Here is a 14590-nt window from a genome sequence, read left to right as displayed (position 1 = left end):
GGTTAGATATGGGAAGTGCAGTTTGATACAGTGCAGGGAAAGAGGCAGAATGATCAAATGGAGGCTTTTCATCAGACAGAATCACAGGATGGTTTGGGTTGGAAGGGACCTTAAAGATCATCCCATTCCAGCTCCCTGCCATGGCCAGAGATGCCTCCCACTCCTTCTGTGTGGCCTGGAACATGTGGCCTTGTATCTGAAAAATAGGAATGAGCTCCTTTGCCATTTAGAATCATGGAATCAGCTGGGTTGGAAGGGACCTCTGAGATCATCCACTCCAACCCTTGATCCAACCCCGCCGTGGTTCCCAGCCCATGGCACTGATGCCACATCCAGTCTGTTCTTAAAAACCTCCAGGGATGGAGAATCCCCCACTTCCCTGGGCAGCCCATTCCAATGCCTGAGCACCCTCTCTGGAAAGAATTTCTTCCATTCTTTTAGGCTGTTTGGGACAGCTGTTGGACCTTTGGGTTTAGTTGCCTTTTTATTTCTGAGGTGTATGAGGTTGTCACTGGGATGAAAGTGAGATATTGCTACTGGAAAATATAATGAGCTGAGCACTGACTTCTCTGGGTTTAGAGCTCGATGTCACTTCAGAGTTCTGTTGGATTCCTGCTCCTGAGTGTGGCTCAGGAGGCACCACAACCCCTGAGCTGTTCCCTGGGCAGGAGGGGAGAAGGTCAGGACTGGCTCTGCAGGTCAGACACTGGTGTGAAATCCTGCTTTTCTCTGGGATATGTTCTGTTTTAGAGTGGCCACTTTTCCAAGGGAGCACTTCCTCAGCTGTGGAAGAGTCTGCAGGGATGTGGGACCTGCAGGAGTTGGGTTCTTGCTCTGTCACAGTGAGCAAACAGCCAGGGGTGGGGGTCAGGCTGTGTGTGAACCTGCAGGGCTGCAATCGGTGTCCTGGGGAGTCCCAGCCTCAGTGGAACCACAGTTATATTTGCCTCAGATCCAGTCTGGCTGCCTTAAAGTCCCCTGTCAGGTTGCTTATCAAGCAATATAAATTTTAATCTTTAGTTTTTGCTGGTGTAATTAATTGTAAACGTTCCCTTTATTAAAACTCCGTCCGTGTTTTGTATTGTTGTAGCTGAGGAAATTGCTGGAATGGTTGTTTTAATCCATGAACTTTATAAAAATACAAAACCAAGAACCAAATTGAAGTTCTTCCTCCCTCTGTTTATTTGTTGATAATTGGTATGTTGGGATCTGGGCTGAATGAAACAGAAAAACTCTGACAGTGCTTGGCTCGTATTTGACGTTGGCCCATGTGTTTGTCGTTCTTCTGGATGCTTCTGTTAATTCTGACAGCTTTATCAGCTGCAAAAGGGGGCCATGCCAGAATAGAATATAAAAATATATGTAAGGTGAACAGGAATTTTTTTCTATAAGCCTTGAAATTCTGGCAAGTGTATTTTAGGCCGCTGAAGTCGGAAGGAGGAAAGTTCATTGTTTGCTGGGAAGTTGAAATTTGACTTTGGTGCTTGGGCAGAAGGAAGAAATGCAAGGAAATGATATTTTTTTTCAGCTGTACATTTGAATTTGAGGAGGTCTTTGGCCAGCCCCTTGTTTTTTGTGCCTGTTGGGTGGGTCAGGTTTGTCACAGAGATGTGTATTTTCCACGTGTGGTCTCCTGTTCCCTCCGAAGCTCCACAGTTGGATTGAGTGTGTTCCAAAGTGCTGCAGAGCCTGTATTTCCCTTTTCCTTTGAAAATCTGTTACCATTGTGACAGGAGATCATTGCAATAGTTCAGTGCCAGACTTTCAGCTCCTCTGAAGAGGAGTCACCTCAGGAGCTGAGCTGCTTCATGTGGTTAGAAAAGCTCCCTTATTTTTCACACTCCCACCACTGTTTTCAACCCTTCTGCATCTGTGAATAGTGGTGAGAAAAACTAACAATCTTTTTTTTTTTTTATAAGAAAACATTAAGACTTTTTTTGTTTCAGTGGAAACAAACGTGTTCTTTACCCATTTTCCTCCTCGGGTAATTAAAAGAAGGGGAAAAAAATATTAAAGTAGAGGCCTGGATTAGTAGGTGAGTCCTGAATCATGTCAGGAGGGTTAAGAAAATGGGTGAAAACATCCCAGAAGGGTTTTTGATTGGAGTCTGTGTGTAGGAAGAGCCTGTTTGTCTGCAGCTGAAACTCGGGCTGGTTCTGCCCTGTGCTTGGGATATCACAGTGCTCATCATTAATTTTGATTCTCAGCATTGGAGAGTTGGAGAAATGTGGTTTTTAAAGGGAGTAAGTGAATAATATTAAGCACAGAAAGTAATTAAGGCTGTGTGGCAGAGCACACCAGCTCCTTAATGCAGAAAACTGCCTTTCTGTGTGTGCTGGGGGTACCAACAGAGAACAGAAACCAGGCTGGATGGAAAAACAAGATGCAGTTCCTGAGTTCCCATTTACTCTTGCACTGCTCTGCCCATGGACAGCTGCTGGGGCCTGGCAGATGGAGCCTTAAGTGCAGATCAAGGTTGAGCTGGCAAATGGATTCCTCTGGCTTTGTTTGGCCTTTGTGTGGAAATCCTGGAGAGCAGCACTGAGGAGGTGGCTCTGCCCAGGGCTGACCCAACAGCAAGGTTTTATGCTATTATATATCAATATAATACATTAATTATAATATTAAATAAATATATATTAAATATAACAATATATTTATATATTATATAAATTTTTATATATATTTTATATATATATTAATATTGTGCTTTAAAACGAAGGGAAAAAGGTGACATATCATGTGTTAAAGTAAATAACACTTCTGCTGTAAGATCAGCTTTATAGCTGCTGCCTTGATTTGTTCTGTGTGAAAGGCTTCTCAGAGCTCCTTCCAGGGAAAAGAGTTTGCATTTGGGAAAATACAGGTTGATTTTGAGGAATAAAGGTAATTTTTCGGTGCTGCCAGCTGTTTGCAGGAAAGTTAATTGTTTGCTGGGAAGTTGAAATTTGACTTTGGTGCTTGGGCAGAAGGAAGAAATGCAAGGAAATGATATTTTTTTTCAGCTGTACATTTGAATTTGAGGAGATCTTTGGCCAGCCCCTTGTTTTTTGTCTGTGTTGGGTGGGTAATGGGGGGTTCTCATGAGCTCACTCGACAGCAGTGCCAGGATTTGCATCTCCACAGGCTGCACTGTTTGAAATGCAGCACTCTGGGAAAATCATCCTCACTCAAGTGACACATTTAATTTCCCTGCTCTGAACACATGTTTCTGTTCAGGGCTGCACCAACAGCTTAGAAAATGGATTGCTCTGTGTCTAATCAGGAGGATGGAGTGATGGGGTCAGGGATGGCAAATAGGAATGGCTGGGAGTTTGGTTTTTTTTCCAAATAAAGCATTGGAGAAGTGTGGTTTTTAAAGGGAGTAAGTGAATAATATTAAGCACAGGAAATAATTAAGGCTGTGTGGCAGAGCACACCAGCTCCTTAATGCATAAAACTGCCTTTCTGTGTGTGCTGGGGGTACCAACAGAGAACAGAAACCAGGCTGGATGGAAAAACAGGATATCAGGTTTTGATGAGTGTGTTACACTGGAATTATCAAAAAGGTGGCGAAGGGAGAGAAGTTCAGCAGCCATTTGGTGTCTGTGGTGGGCTTGGCAATGGAAGAGTTTTCCAAGCCCTCCTGGTGTGCCTGTTTTCCCTGGCAGAGTGTGGAGTTCCAGTCCTGCATGGACTGTACAAGAGCTCCTTAAAACCACATAAAAATGACAGTTTTTACATCAAGTGCAGCTTCGTGGGCCAACTGTTGACTCTTTATTTCCTCCAGTGTCCCCAGTGACTCACTGCCAAAACTTGGGAAGCACAAGTGAACGGGAAGTGCATGAGGAGAAAACTTCTGTATCTCCCCAATCCCAGTCCTTTGGTCTCTCCACATTTTTGTGTCTTGGCCAGTTGCATTCCCTACTCAAAGACATCGTGGAAAACCGTTGATCCCATGAAATATGTGACAGTTTTCCCCATTTTTAAAGGCTTATTATAATCCCTGTGTTTGAGGTCTGGGAGGAATTACCCAGAGTGAGTTGGGAATTGCACATCGAGGGTTTTTATTAAATAGAAAAGGAAGTTAAGGCTGTGTCAATAAAGTGAGACATTTGTGGTGCTGCTCATCTTTTGTGTCTCCCAGGTTTAGGAAGGAGTGTCTGTGCAGAGCTGTGGAAATGCAGCCAGAGAAGGTTTGGGAGCCAGGTGGCTCCGTGGGTGTGTTTGTGAGAAGCACTGGGAGCAAATGTGGCACCTCCAGCAAAACTTTGCTGCCTTAAAAGACCAGAAAAGACTGTCTGAAATGGCATGTGTGCAGTAAAGCTTATCTGTTGCTAAAGGAGGAGCTCTTAGACTAATTGGTTATTTAATTAATATTTTTTTAGCAGCCTGGATTCTTTATTCCCACCCATCCTCCCTTTTTCCTGTGTTTAATTGAAAAAGAAAAACAATTCCAAGGCAGGAGGATCCCCTTGCAGGGGCTCAGCACCCTTTGCTTTCAGTGTGGCATTTTTTTTTTTGTGACAACTTTCTGTAAGGACATTTTGCTTTGTCTCAGGGTTGTTAATGAAGTATGTCTGAATGCATCTTCCAAGGAGAACTGTGCAGTGTTGTGGACATGCTTGAAAAGTGCAGGAAAATAATTGGTGTGGGAAATGCTGGAGCTGGGGGCCTGAGCTGCAGAACAGTTGCTTTTATGAAATTGGGAGCTGCAGAGTACAATTAGCTGTCATTAATTTTGTTGAATAGAAATATGTTCCATTTATTGTACAATCAGGAGCCAGGCTTGAATGAGTTTAAATAGATGAAATCTAAATTATACTGACAGTCCATTAAACAGCAGCAAAACCCCTTAAAGAAAATGGATTCACTATGATACCAGTTTATAATAAAATCATTTGCCAAATAAGAACTATAGCCCAGGCACTGGGAATACTCCTGTGAGCTTCAAATGAACACAGTAAATTGGTTGAACCATTTATTGCAGAGCAGGGCTGGGGCTCGGCGTTCCCTGACAAGGAGCCAGCAGAGCTGCTGGAAATCTGCTCGGCAGGAGGTGACACTGAAAGATCAGGCTGGCAATTTGTTTGTTGTCAGCCATATGGGGGAGGAGAGAGGAGGCTGCACAGCTCCCTACCTGGCAGTGGGAATGCTGGCCTGGCTCACACCACGTGCTGGGCCTTCCCAGTGCCCTCCTCCCCACATTTCTCTCTGTCACTGAACCATCTTGCCATTTTTTTCCAATTTTTTTCCAATTTTTTTCCAATTTTTTTCCAATTTTTTCCATTTTTTTCCCAATTTTTTTCCAATTTTTTCCAATTTTTTCCAATTTTTTTCAATTTTTTTTCCAATTTTTTCCAATTTTTTCCAATTTTTTCCAATTTTTTCCAATTTTTTCCAATTTTTTCCAATTTTTTCCAATTTTTTCCAATTTTTTCCAATTTTTTCCAACTTTTTCCAATTTTTTTCCAATTTTTTTCCAATTTTTCCCTTTTTTTTATTTTTTCCCCATTTTCCCCCATTTTTTCATTTTTTCATTTTTTCCATTTTTTCCCTTTTTTCAAGTTTTTTCCTTTTTTCCCCATTTTTCCCCATTTTCCCACCATTTTCCCACCATTTTCCCACCATTTTCCCACCATTTTCCCACCATTTTCCCACCATTTTCCCACCATTTTCCCACCATTTTCCCACCACTTTTCCACCATTTTCCCACCACTTTCCCACCACTTTCCCACCATTTTTCCACCATTTCTCCACCATTTCCCCTCCATGTTCCCCTCCATGTTCCCCTCCATGTTCCCCTCCATGTTCCCCTCCATGTTCCCCTCCATGTTCCCCTCCATGTTCCCCTCCATGTTCCCCTCCATGTTCCCCTCCATTTTCCCCCCATTTCCCCCCCCCATTTCCCCCCCCATTTCCCCCCCCATTTTCCCCCCATTTTCCCCCCATTTTTTCCCCATTTTTTCCCCTTTTTTCCTTTTTTCTTCATTGGACACCTCCAGGGCTGGGGACTCCAAACCTCCCTGGGCAGCCCCTTCCAGTGCCTGACAACCCTCTCCAGGAAGAAATTCCTCCTGCTGTCCACCCTGCCCTCCCCTGGCACAGCCTGAGGCTGTTTCCTCTTGTCCTGGCCCTTGTTCCCCGGGAGCAGAAGCATCTCTGGCTCAGAACCTCCAACATCAAATACCTGAAGGAAAAGCAAAATAAGGCAAAGAATCCAACAAAACAGTGGGCTGTCCAACCCGAAATGCTGGATATTGGAGCTCTGGTTGCTCACAGCTGCCCTGGGAAGGCCGAGCTTGTGGCTCCTGAAACCACGACAGGGGCTTGCAGACAATTCCTTGCCAATGACTTTCGAGGAACATGGTCCCTGTGGAAGTGTGGTGCTGTGCAGAGAGCCTGAGGCTTTGTGTCTTGGATGATGCAAGTGTTGACTCATTAGGTAAAACATAAAAGCATTCTAATTTTGAAGGCAGTTCCCACAAAACCCCCAACCCTTCAGCTGCTCGAGGTTCAGAAAATGGAGGTGGTTGGATTTGGGGTTTTTTTCCCCCCAAAAGATCTTTACGTCCACGTATGGAAGCTCTAATTTTAAAAGCAGCTTTTAGTGTGGGAATATTAATGTAACCCTTCAGAACTAGGGCACATCTGGTGAATATCACAAGCCCAAAGGCATAATGACTCTGTACCATGTGGCAGGGAAAGGCTCCATCTCCAGTGGGACGTTTTACACGGAATGGGAAAGGCAGCAAATGCACTCCCGGCTGGAGACAGGCAGTGAGCCCAAGAGCAGTGCAGGGAACTTATTCCTTTACTCTGTTTTGCCATTGGAGTGGCAAAGGTTATGGAAAAGCCCTTTTATTTTTATTTTTTGTCGATTATTTTTCTTTTCTTTGCCGGTTTGTTCAGCAGGGAACTCTGTGGTTTGCTCTGCATGTCTTGGATGTGCCTCTGAACATCAAGTTTTTAGGGTCTCATGTAAGGTTTCAAGGTCTAACCTGTGGCTGCTGCCAGTTAACATTTTCCTCAACCTGTAGTTGAAAATGAGATTATTCAGCCCTGCGTGTTCCCCACATTTTGAGTACAAACCTCAGGTGTTTGGAGTTGTCCAAGGTGGCCCTGGGCTGAGATCTCGCTGTGTGGATTTGTAGCACACACATTTCCCGTGGGGTTACTTGCTCTTACCTCCTGGTGAGCACAGGATGATGTGAGGACAACTATCCTTCAGCAGAATAAATCAAATTATACTTGGCTGAAGTTGTCTGTGCTGAGATTGTTCCCCAGGTCCGTGGTCAGTGGGGGTGACAAAAAAAGGGTGAGACAGCCCATTGCAGTGTGCTGAGGGTGAGGATGGGGCTGTGCTGCAGTTTTCAGTGGCATAAATCTTATTGCATTATAAAAATTCTTTCCTTGGATCCACTTGGAAGCTGGTTGGGTTTCTGGTAAAGGGCAGGAATTGCTCTTTACAGCGAGTTTCGGGTGGTTGATGTGAACCCATCCATCAGTGTTCTCCTTTTTTGGGGGGGCATTTTTCATTCAGGACGTTGCTTTGCACCTGGATAAACTTGTTTCCTTCTCAGTGTGGCCTCTGTTGCTTCAGAGATGTCTGAAGTGGGTGTCATCCTTGTTTTAAGGCTTGGCAGGCAGCCAGCAGTGCCTCCCTTAAATGCAACACAGAGAGAGGCAACTCCTTTGCTTTATCCACAGGAGATGCCACATTCCCTGATTTTTTTTGTGCTGTTTTGTTCAGCTGTTTGTTCTGCCTGCTGTGTGATAACACTGGAGATGAGGCTTGTAAAACTGAGATATTAAGGGGGGGGGGAAAGGAAAAAGAAAATAAAAATCTTGGAAGTTGTGGTGTTTTCTGTATCTGTGATCTCGTGGCTTTTCCTGCACGTTCCCCAATGAATCCTGAGAAAACTTCCAGCACGTGAGAGGAGGTGGGACATGATGGAAATAAATGGATGGTTCATCTGGGGTGCTGAGCAGTTGGTTGGAGTGAGTGGAGGTTTGTCCAAATGGAATGATTAGCCAGGGAAGTCTGGGATAACACACAGGGGCTTTGATGTGGTTAAATTGCCACAGCTCCCAAATCAGCTGGATTGAATCAAACTGCATCCAGGTGTGTTATAAAACTCTTGAGATTTTGAAGTTTTTCTGTAGAAATATAAAAAAAAAATCATGGAAACCCATTCATAGGATAATGGTGGGGTTTGTATCTTCTGTGGTTTGAATATAATTTATTTAAATGTGTATAAAAAGGGACACAGTGACTGTCCCTAGAGATTTGTTTCGCTTAAACTCTGAGCCCTGGAGTTTTTCTGTAGAAATGTAAAAAAAAAATCATAGAAACCCATTCATAGGATAATGGTGTTTTCTGTATCTTCTGGGGTTTGGATATCATTTATTTCTATGTATATAAAAAGGGACACAATGCCTGTCCTTAGGTACTTGTTTGGCTTTGGGAGCAGCATCTTTGTTGTTTAGCAGGCTTTGTGTGAGTTTTCTGATTTCTAAGGTCATTATCATTAATCAGGCACTTGGTTCCCATCCCTGCAGTAATTCTATTCCAAAGGCACTGCTTTTGTTGTAGTTATTGCCAAGCCTGTTTTTAATACAACAGCCCTTATGTTCCAGCAACCTCGGAGGGTCCAGTTGTCAAAAGCAAACAAAAATAATTACTGTGTCTCTGTCATGTCAAATGTAACTGGAGAAAGCCCAGGCCTTCCCTGAGGTAAATCTAATTTACTTGGCTGTGTTTCATCTGGGATTGGTTGCCTTGGTTTTCTTCACAATTAGAAGAGAAAATATGTTAGTGCTGGGTTTTTAATGGCAAACTGACCACACCAGATCTGATTAGTTCCCTCTCTTATTTTGATCTGGTTCATGGGCTGTGACCTGGTCATTGTTATTAACTCAATCCAGAGTGGGCTTTCAACGACTTTCTTTTTGGTTTTGTTGCTTTTTTTCCCAGCAAAATGTCTATTCAAATCAAAGTTAATTTTTCTGCAGTTAATTCCCTTATTTATCATCATAAATAGTTTCTATTCTTAGACCTTGCTCAGCATAAATTACACGTTCATGCAAATGAAATGGTGGGTCTTTCAAAAGCTTAGGCTGTGTTTCAGTTTTATCCTGTTTTTATGTCCTTTCTTGGAGGTGCAGAAGTTAATTCCCCTTATTTTTAAAATCTTGTTTCTTTCAAGATTGCGTTTACATCGAGAGCCGCCGGCCCAACACCCCCTATTTCATCTGCAGCATTCAAGACTTCAAACTGGTAAGGAAACATTTTCACATCTCCTTTTTTCCCCTGCCCTGCTCCCCAGTGAGGTGCTGATATTTCTTAGCCTGTATCTCTTCCTGCAGCTCCTCCTGAGGAATCTTTCCCTTCTGGAACAGGAGCTGTTCTGCTCTTAGGACAGCGACCTGCCTTTGCTTTAGGCTCAGTTTAACTGTGCAGCTCAAACTCTGCTCTGTGCCAGTTTTAGCTTAGCAGAAATGTTAACTCTGAGCTGAGTGTTCTGGGGAAGCTGTGGCTCAGTAAGTTAAATTTTTTCCTGGGAAGTTAAGTTTGGCTGTGGCTCTTTCCTCTGGCTGCCTGTGAGACTGGGAACACTGGGAACACTGGGCTGGCCTGGGGCAGCCTCTGCATCTCAGCTGCTCCTGGACTCACTGGGAGACCAGACCCAGTGACCAGTTTGATTGGGAAAAAATACAAAATAACATCCAAGAACACTTTAGCACTTTATTTTTTAAGCCTGCAAAGTGAAGGACCTGTGTGAGAACAGATCAGAGTTGTGGTTTGCCCCTTTGTGTCTGAATTTGCACATTTAAAAGGTTCACTGTGTTCCTTTTCACCTGCTGGAGCTGCACAGAAAAGCACCTAGTGCAGGGCAGGAGCTGCTGCCTGGTCACAGCCCAGGGCTGGGGTTGGATTTGCAGAGCTTTGCAAGCAGGATCTTTGAAAAGGGAACTGTTCCTGCTCCTCCTTGTGCTGCTTGTTGGTGCTTTATTCAAGCTCTGAATAAATAATAAACTGTCCTTCTTACCAGTGCATTGTCTGCAGACACAGATCACCCAGATCTGTTGCTCTGAGCTGTATCTAACTTTCTTCCAAGCTTTTCCAAGTTTATTCTGTGAGACCACAGTGAAGGAGAACTTTGCTCAGTGGTGATGTCGTGGCAGGGACTTGGTTCTCTCTTCTCTCCCCCTTTGTTTCTGGACTTGGTGGATTTGTTGGATTCTGGAGCTGTTGGATTTGTGGTTCTCAGGTTCTGCCAGCGGGAGAACTTGTCCCAGTCCTGCCCATCAGATGCTTTGGTGTCTCCCTGGAATTCCAGGGGGAGAGTTGCCATTCTGGGCAATGAGCTCCTGCTGAGTTGCATTAATTGTTCAGGATATTAACAACAAAAGCTGAAGCTTCTCTTGTCAGCACTGGGCTTGTCCCACCAGTTGAAGCTGTTTGCAGAGCTGTGGGAAGTGCATTGCACTGGGTTGCAGTACCTTTACATTTTTGTGGAGTGGTTTCTCTTTACTCCTGTTTTCAACTTGACGTGAGGTTTGCTGGCAGTTTTGAATACTTGACATGGAAATAGTGTCCCTGGTTTATATTTATTTTTGCTTGCTCAGAGTTCTTTAATTTCTCTGTTAGATTTTTTTTTCCCCTCTTACTGCCATAGTGCATAAAAATGACAAAACCAAAAACTCTTGACGCTGATAAAAGCAGAAAAATGGATCTCCAGTGTGTGTGTGACCCTTGATTTTACTGTTGGGGGAAAAGGAAAGATGTACAGTGCAAAGGACACTTGATTTCTCTTCCAGTGTGAGATACCAACAGGAAAACAGTCTTGTTTTGCCTTCAGCTAAATATGTCAAGTGAAGCAGAGAAGTTAAAGTCAACAGCTTTGAAATGTCGCCTGCTAATTAAATACATTATTGTGCTGGTTGTCAGAAAATGAAAGTTTTTGGCTGAGTGTTTGAGCTTGAGCCTGTGCTTCCTGTGGTTCTGGGTGCTGCTCAGGTGCACCAGCTGAGGGTGATGTTCTAGAACCAAAAGATGTAAAAAATTTAAAAATAAAAAGAGCAGTCAGTGAAAAATGGCACAGCCTGATGCACTTGTGTGCTGTCCTGCAGGGTAAAAGGTCCTGAGGATGATTTTGGGGATGAGACTGGAGCACCATTCAGCTCCATTCTTGAAGTAAACTGAGGTTTAACTTGCTTTTCACAGGAATATCATAAATAATAATAATTAGATGTGATTTTATTCCAGAACTAAAAACTGGTTCTGTGAAGTTTGGCGGTTTCTTCCAGCTGAGATTTCCAGATTCCTCATAGCCTGGTGCAGTCACACAGCTCCAGAAGCAGATGGTACAAACAATTGCAGAGCAGTTGTGTTTCAGTGTTTCAACCCTGTGCCTTGGAGAAAGCAGGAATTGTTCTTCTCTGCCTGCTCTTGGCAGTTGCAGCAGTTCTGGCAGGTGCAGTGCTGTCTTTGGATGCATTAGTTTCTCCTTCTGTCACGAGTTTCTCTTGACATTAAGATGAATCAGTTCTATTAAAAATTATATTAGAGGAGTAGCTCTTTGCCTTTCCTGGAGAACAATTCCACTTCACCAACAGCCCTAAAATCCTCGTGAGGAAACTTCACTGACTCCTAATTTCTCTTTAAACTGTCTCTGTTGCCATCCTGTGTTCTGCCCGTGTTGCAGAGCTTGGCTTTTCCCTCTGAGTTGTATTAATTATTGTTTTAGGACAGGTATTAGTCATTGTTTTAGGACAGGTATTATTGTTTTAGGACAGGTATTAGTCATTGTTTTAGGACAGGTATTAGTTTTTGCATTAGGACAGGTATTAGTTGTTTTAGGACAGATATTTGTTGTTCTAGGACAGGTATTAGGTTTTGCTTTAGGACAGATATTAGTTGTTTTAGGACAGGTATTAGTTGTTGCTTTAAGACAGGTATTAGTAGTTGTTTTAGGACAGGTATTAGTTTTTGGTTTAGGACAGGGCAGCAGGAGCAGCAGATGTGGTTCCTGAGCACTGAGGGCAGCTGGAGGAGCATATCCAGCTTTCTGGGTCTGTCTCTTTGAGCCCAAAAAACAAATGATGCCTTCAGGTTGTGTGAGAAGCTGTGAAATTATCTGATCAATCCACCTGAACTGTGTTGGGACTGTCCTGGATAACATTCACCTCCTCTGTCTGTACTGTTCCTGTGGTCCCACATTCCTTCAGGCTTTCAGGGACTCATGGAAGTGGAGTTGAGGAGTAAAACCTGATTGCTGTGTTGTGTCTTAGGGAAGCTGTCAGCACAAAGGACACTTTAGTTGTCGGGTCCTTTCTGCTCTGCTGTTGCTTCAGAACTTCCATAACTCAGCTTTCACTGCAGGGTTAACAACAGCTCCAGAATCACCTCCAAGAACGTGTTGGGAGTCTCAGGTGTTTTCTGGGAACACCAGCACCGAGAGAACCGCTCTGCCCTGGGAATTAGGAAAAACCCCTTGGAAAAAGCACAGTTTTCCCACCTGAGGGAGCCTCCCAGAACTCTGCTGCCCTGGGGGCAGTGACCTGGTTGGGTGACCCACTGGTGTGGAAGGGAAACAGCAGGAACTGGTGGGAAAGAACTGAAAGATGGTCCTGGAGAGTGATTCCTGTGAATCCTGTCTTGCTGAGACAAGGATCATTTTTTTCCCAGCTGCCTCCAGAGACAGGTTGCTTAAACAAAAACGCCACAGCACTAGAGCAGGCACGTTCTCCAGAGGAAAAAGGATGAGTGGGGCTTGGAGTGAACATCAGTTTTCTTGGCAGTGGAGGGTTGTGCTGTCCTGCCCTGGGCAGGGTGGGGTTGCTGCACTTTTGTGTTTCTTCTCACTGGAGAAACAAGGGGATGCTCTGCTGTCCAGGCTGGATCACTGGGGGTCCCTGTTCTTCTCCAGAGCCTCAGGTGTTCCCTCAGGGGAAGGGATGCATCAAAGGTGTAAAAATACAGAATAATGGTTCAGTAGCTCTCATGCTGTTGTGAGTTGTGATGGTTTATGCAGAACACTGATAAGTGTGTTCTTGGGAAATCCTCTGGTTTATTTTTGCCCTCAAATACTGAAATGTTTGTGAATGTTGACCCTTGGAAGCAGAACTTCTGTTTCTTCCCCTTATGGAAAACGTTGGGGTGGCAGGTCACGTGAAAAGGTGTAATGTGCCATAAATGCCTTTTCTTTGTTTGCTTCACTTCCCAGTTTTTGAATTACTGATACATTTTAAAAGTGAAATTGCCATAACCTGTCAGAAGAGTATGAGATGGTTGTCTGTATGTAAAAAAAACCCACAACAACCAGGAAGTTCCTAGATTATTCCTTCCCTGCTGATTGGGGTTTGTGCTGTCTGTGTCCCAGAACATTTTATTAATCTCTCTTTAGTGCTAATTCATTTTCTCTGGATTAATACTATCCTCTTTCAGGATTCAAGGCCAGATTATTCTTAAGGACTTTGATTAGGAACAAACTGTGGTGAAGCAATGTTTAAATCTGTGCTGGCTTTATTGCCTTCCATGTTCTTGTTGGTTCTCAGTTCCTTCTCTCATTGCTGGCACTCAATATTTGCTCTCAGTTGTGTTGTAGGATGTGCTCTCCCTCCTCCCTGGGGCAGCTGAAGGGGTGGTTGGGTTCAGGTGTAAATCTGGATTTTGCAAGGTCATGAGTAGCTTTAGAGCAACTTTTCTACCCTTGTTTTTCCCTCAGGAAGCACTTCTTTCCCTAATTTCAGCCTGTGTTATCCAGCTTACAATGTCAGTCACTTTAAAAATATTGTTTTCAGAAAAAAGAAACAGCAAAACATAACTGGAAAAAGCTGGAAGGTGTGGATAAAGGCTGTAATAAGAGGGCACAGGAATGTGCCTTTAATACTTCCTTGACATTGCTGAGCAAATGTAAGAATGAGGAAAAGGGTGTTCCATGGGGGAGCAGAACTGGGATCATTAACATGTGGTTCAGGGTTTGCTTACTGGGGAGTTTTCTGTTCCAGAACAATCTCCCAGCGTCGGGATTTAAATTACACGGGCGAGTCAATAAAATGAAAGCAGTTAATGCTTGGCTGCATTAAAAAAACATCAGTTTCTCTGATTGTTGGTTGGGTTGGTTTTTTTTTCTGTGAGAAAACGTTCAGCTTGTTTACATCAGGAGTTGTCTCCTGGCTGTCAATCTGCTGCTTTTCCCCTTCCTTCTGCAATAAAACCAGTGCATTTTTTAACAATGCAGTTGTTCCCACCTGTCAGAAATGCAAATTTTCCTAGTCATCAGGAAGTTAGGGAAGCATACTTTTTTGTTCATTGTCATTTGGCACGAGTCAAAACATCTTAAAAAAAAATCTCCAGGCTTCCTGAAGTATTCCTTAAATACTCTTTGGTGCTACAAATCCCCTGATCAAAGCACAGCCGGCAGAGGAGCGATGACTGAGTCATGTTTGGGTTGGCAGTGGAGAGGGAGTGAACAGGGGTGAATTGTCTGCAGACCTCCAGCTCTGAACTGCAATAATCCTGAAATAACTAACAGGGAATCCAATGCTGCTTCACTCCCCCCCACCCTCAGTGCTAATTTTTCCAGGTTTGATCCTATCTCCC

General features: G+C 43.7%; 1 protein-coding gene across 6 annotated transcripts in view; it reads left to right on the top strand.

Moving 5' to 3' along the window:
• RERE (arginine-glutamic acid dipeptide repeats) overlaps positions 1-14590 on the top strand; it is a 204006-nt gene that overhangs the window by 69572 nt on the left and 119844 nt on the right. For all 6 annotated transcript variants that reach the window (XM_064678476.1, XM_064678475.1, XM_064678473.1 and 3 more), the window contains exon 3: positions 9189-9259. In XM_064678476.1, the coding sequence (XP_064534546.1) occupies positions 9189-9259 (71 nt within the window). The remainder of the gene's footprint in view (positions 1-9188; positions 9260-14590) is intronic.

Source organism: Pseudopipra pipra, chromosome 22, assembly GCF_036250125.1.
Source record: "Pseudopipra pipra isolate bDixPip1 chromosome 22, bDixPip1.hap1, whole genome shotgun sequence".
NCBI lineage: Eukaryota > Metazoa > Chordata > Aves > Passeriformes > Pipridae > Pseudopipra > Pseudopipra pipra.
Note: the sequence above shows the minus strand (reverse complement) of the source record. Positions and strands in the feature narration are given on the sequence as shown.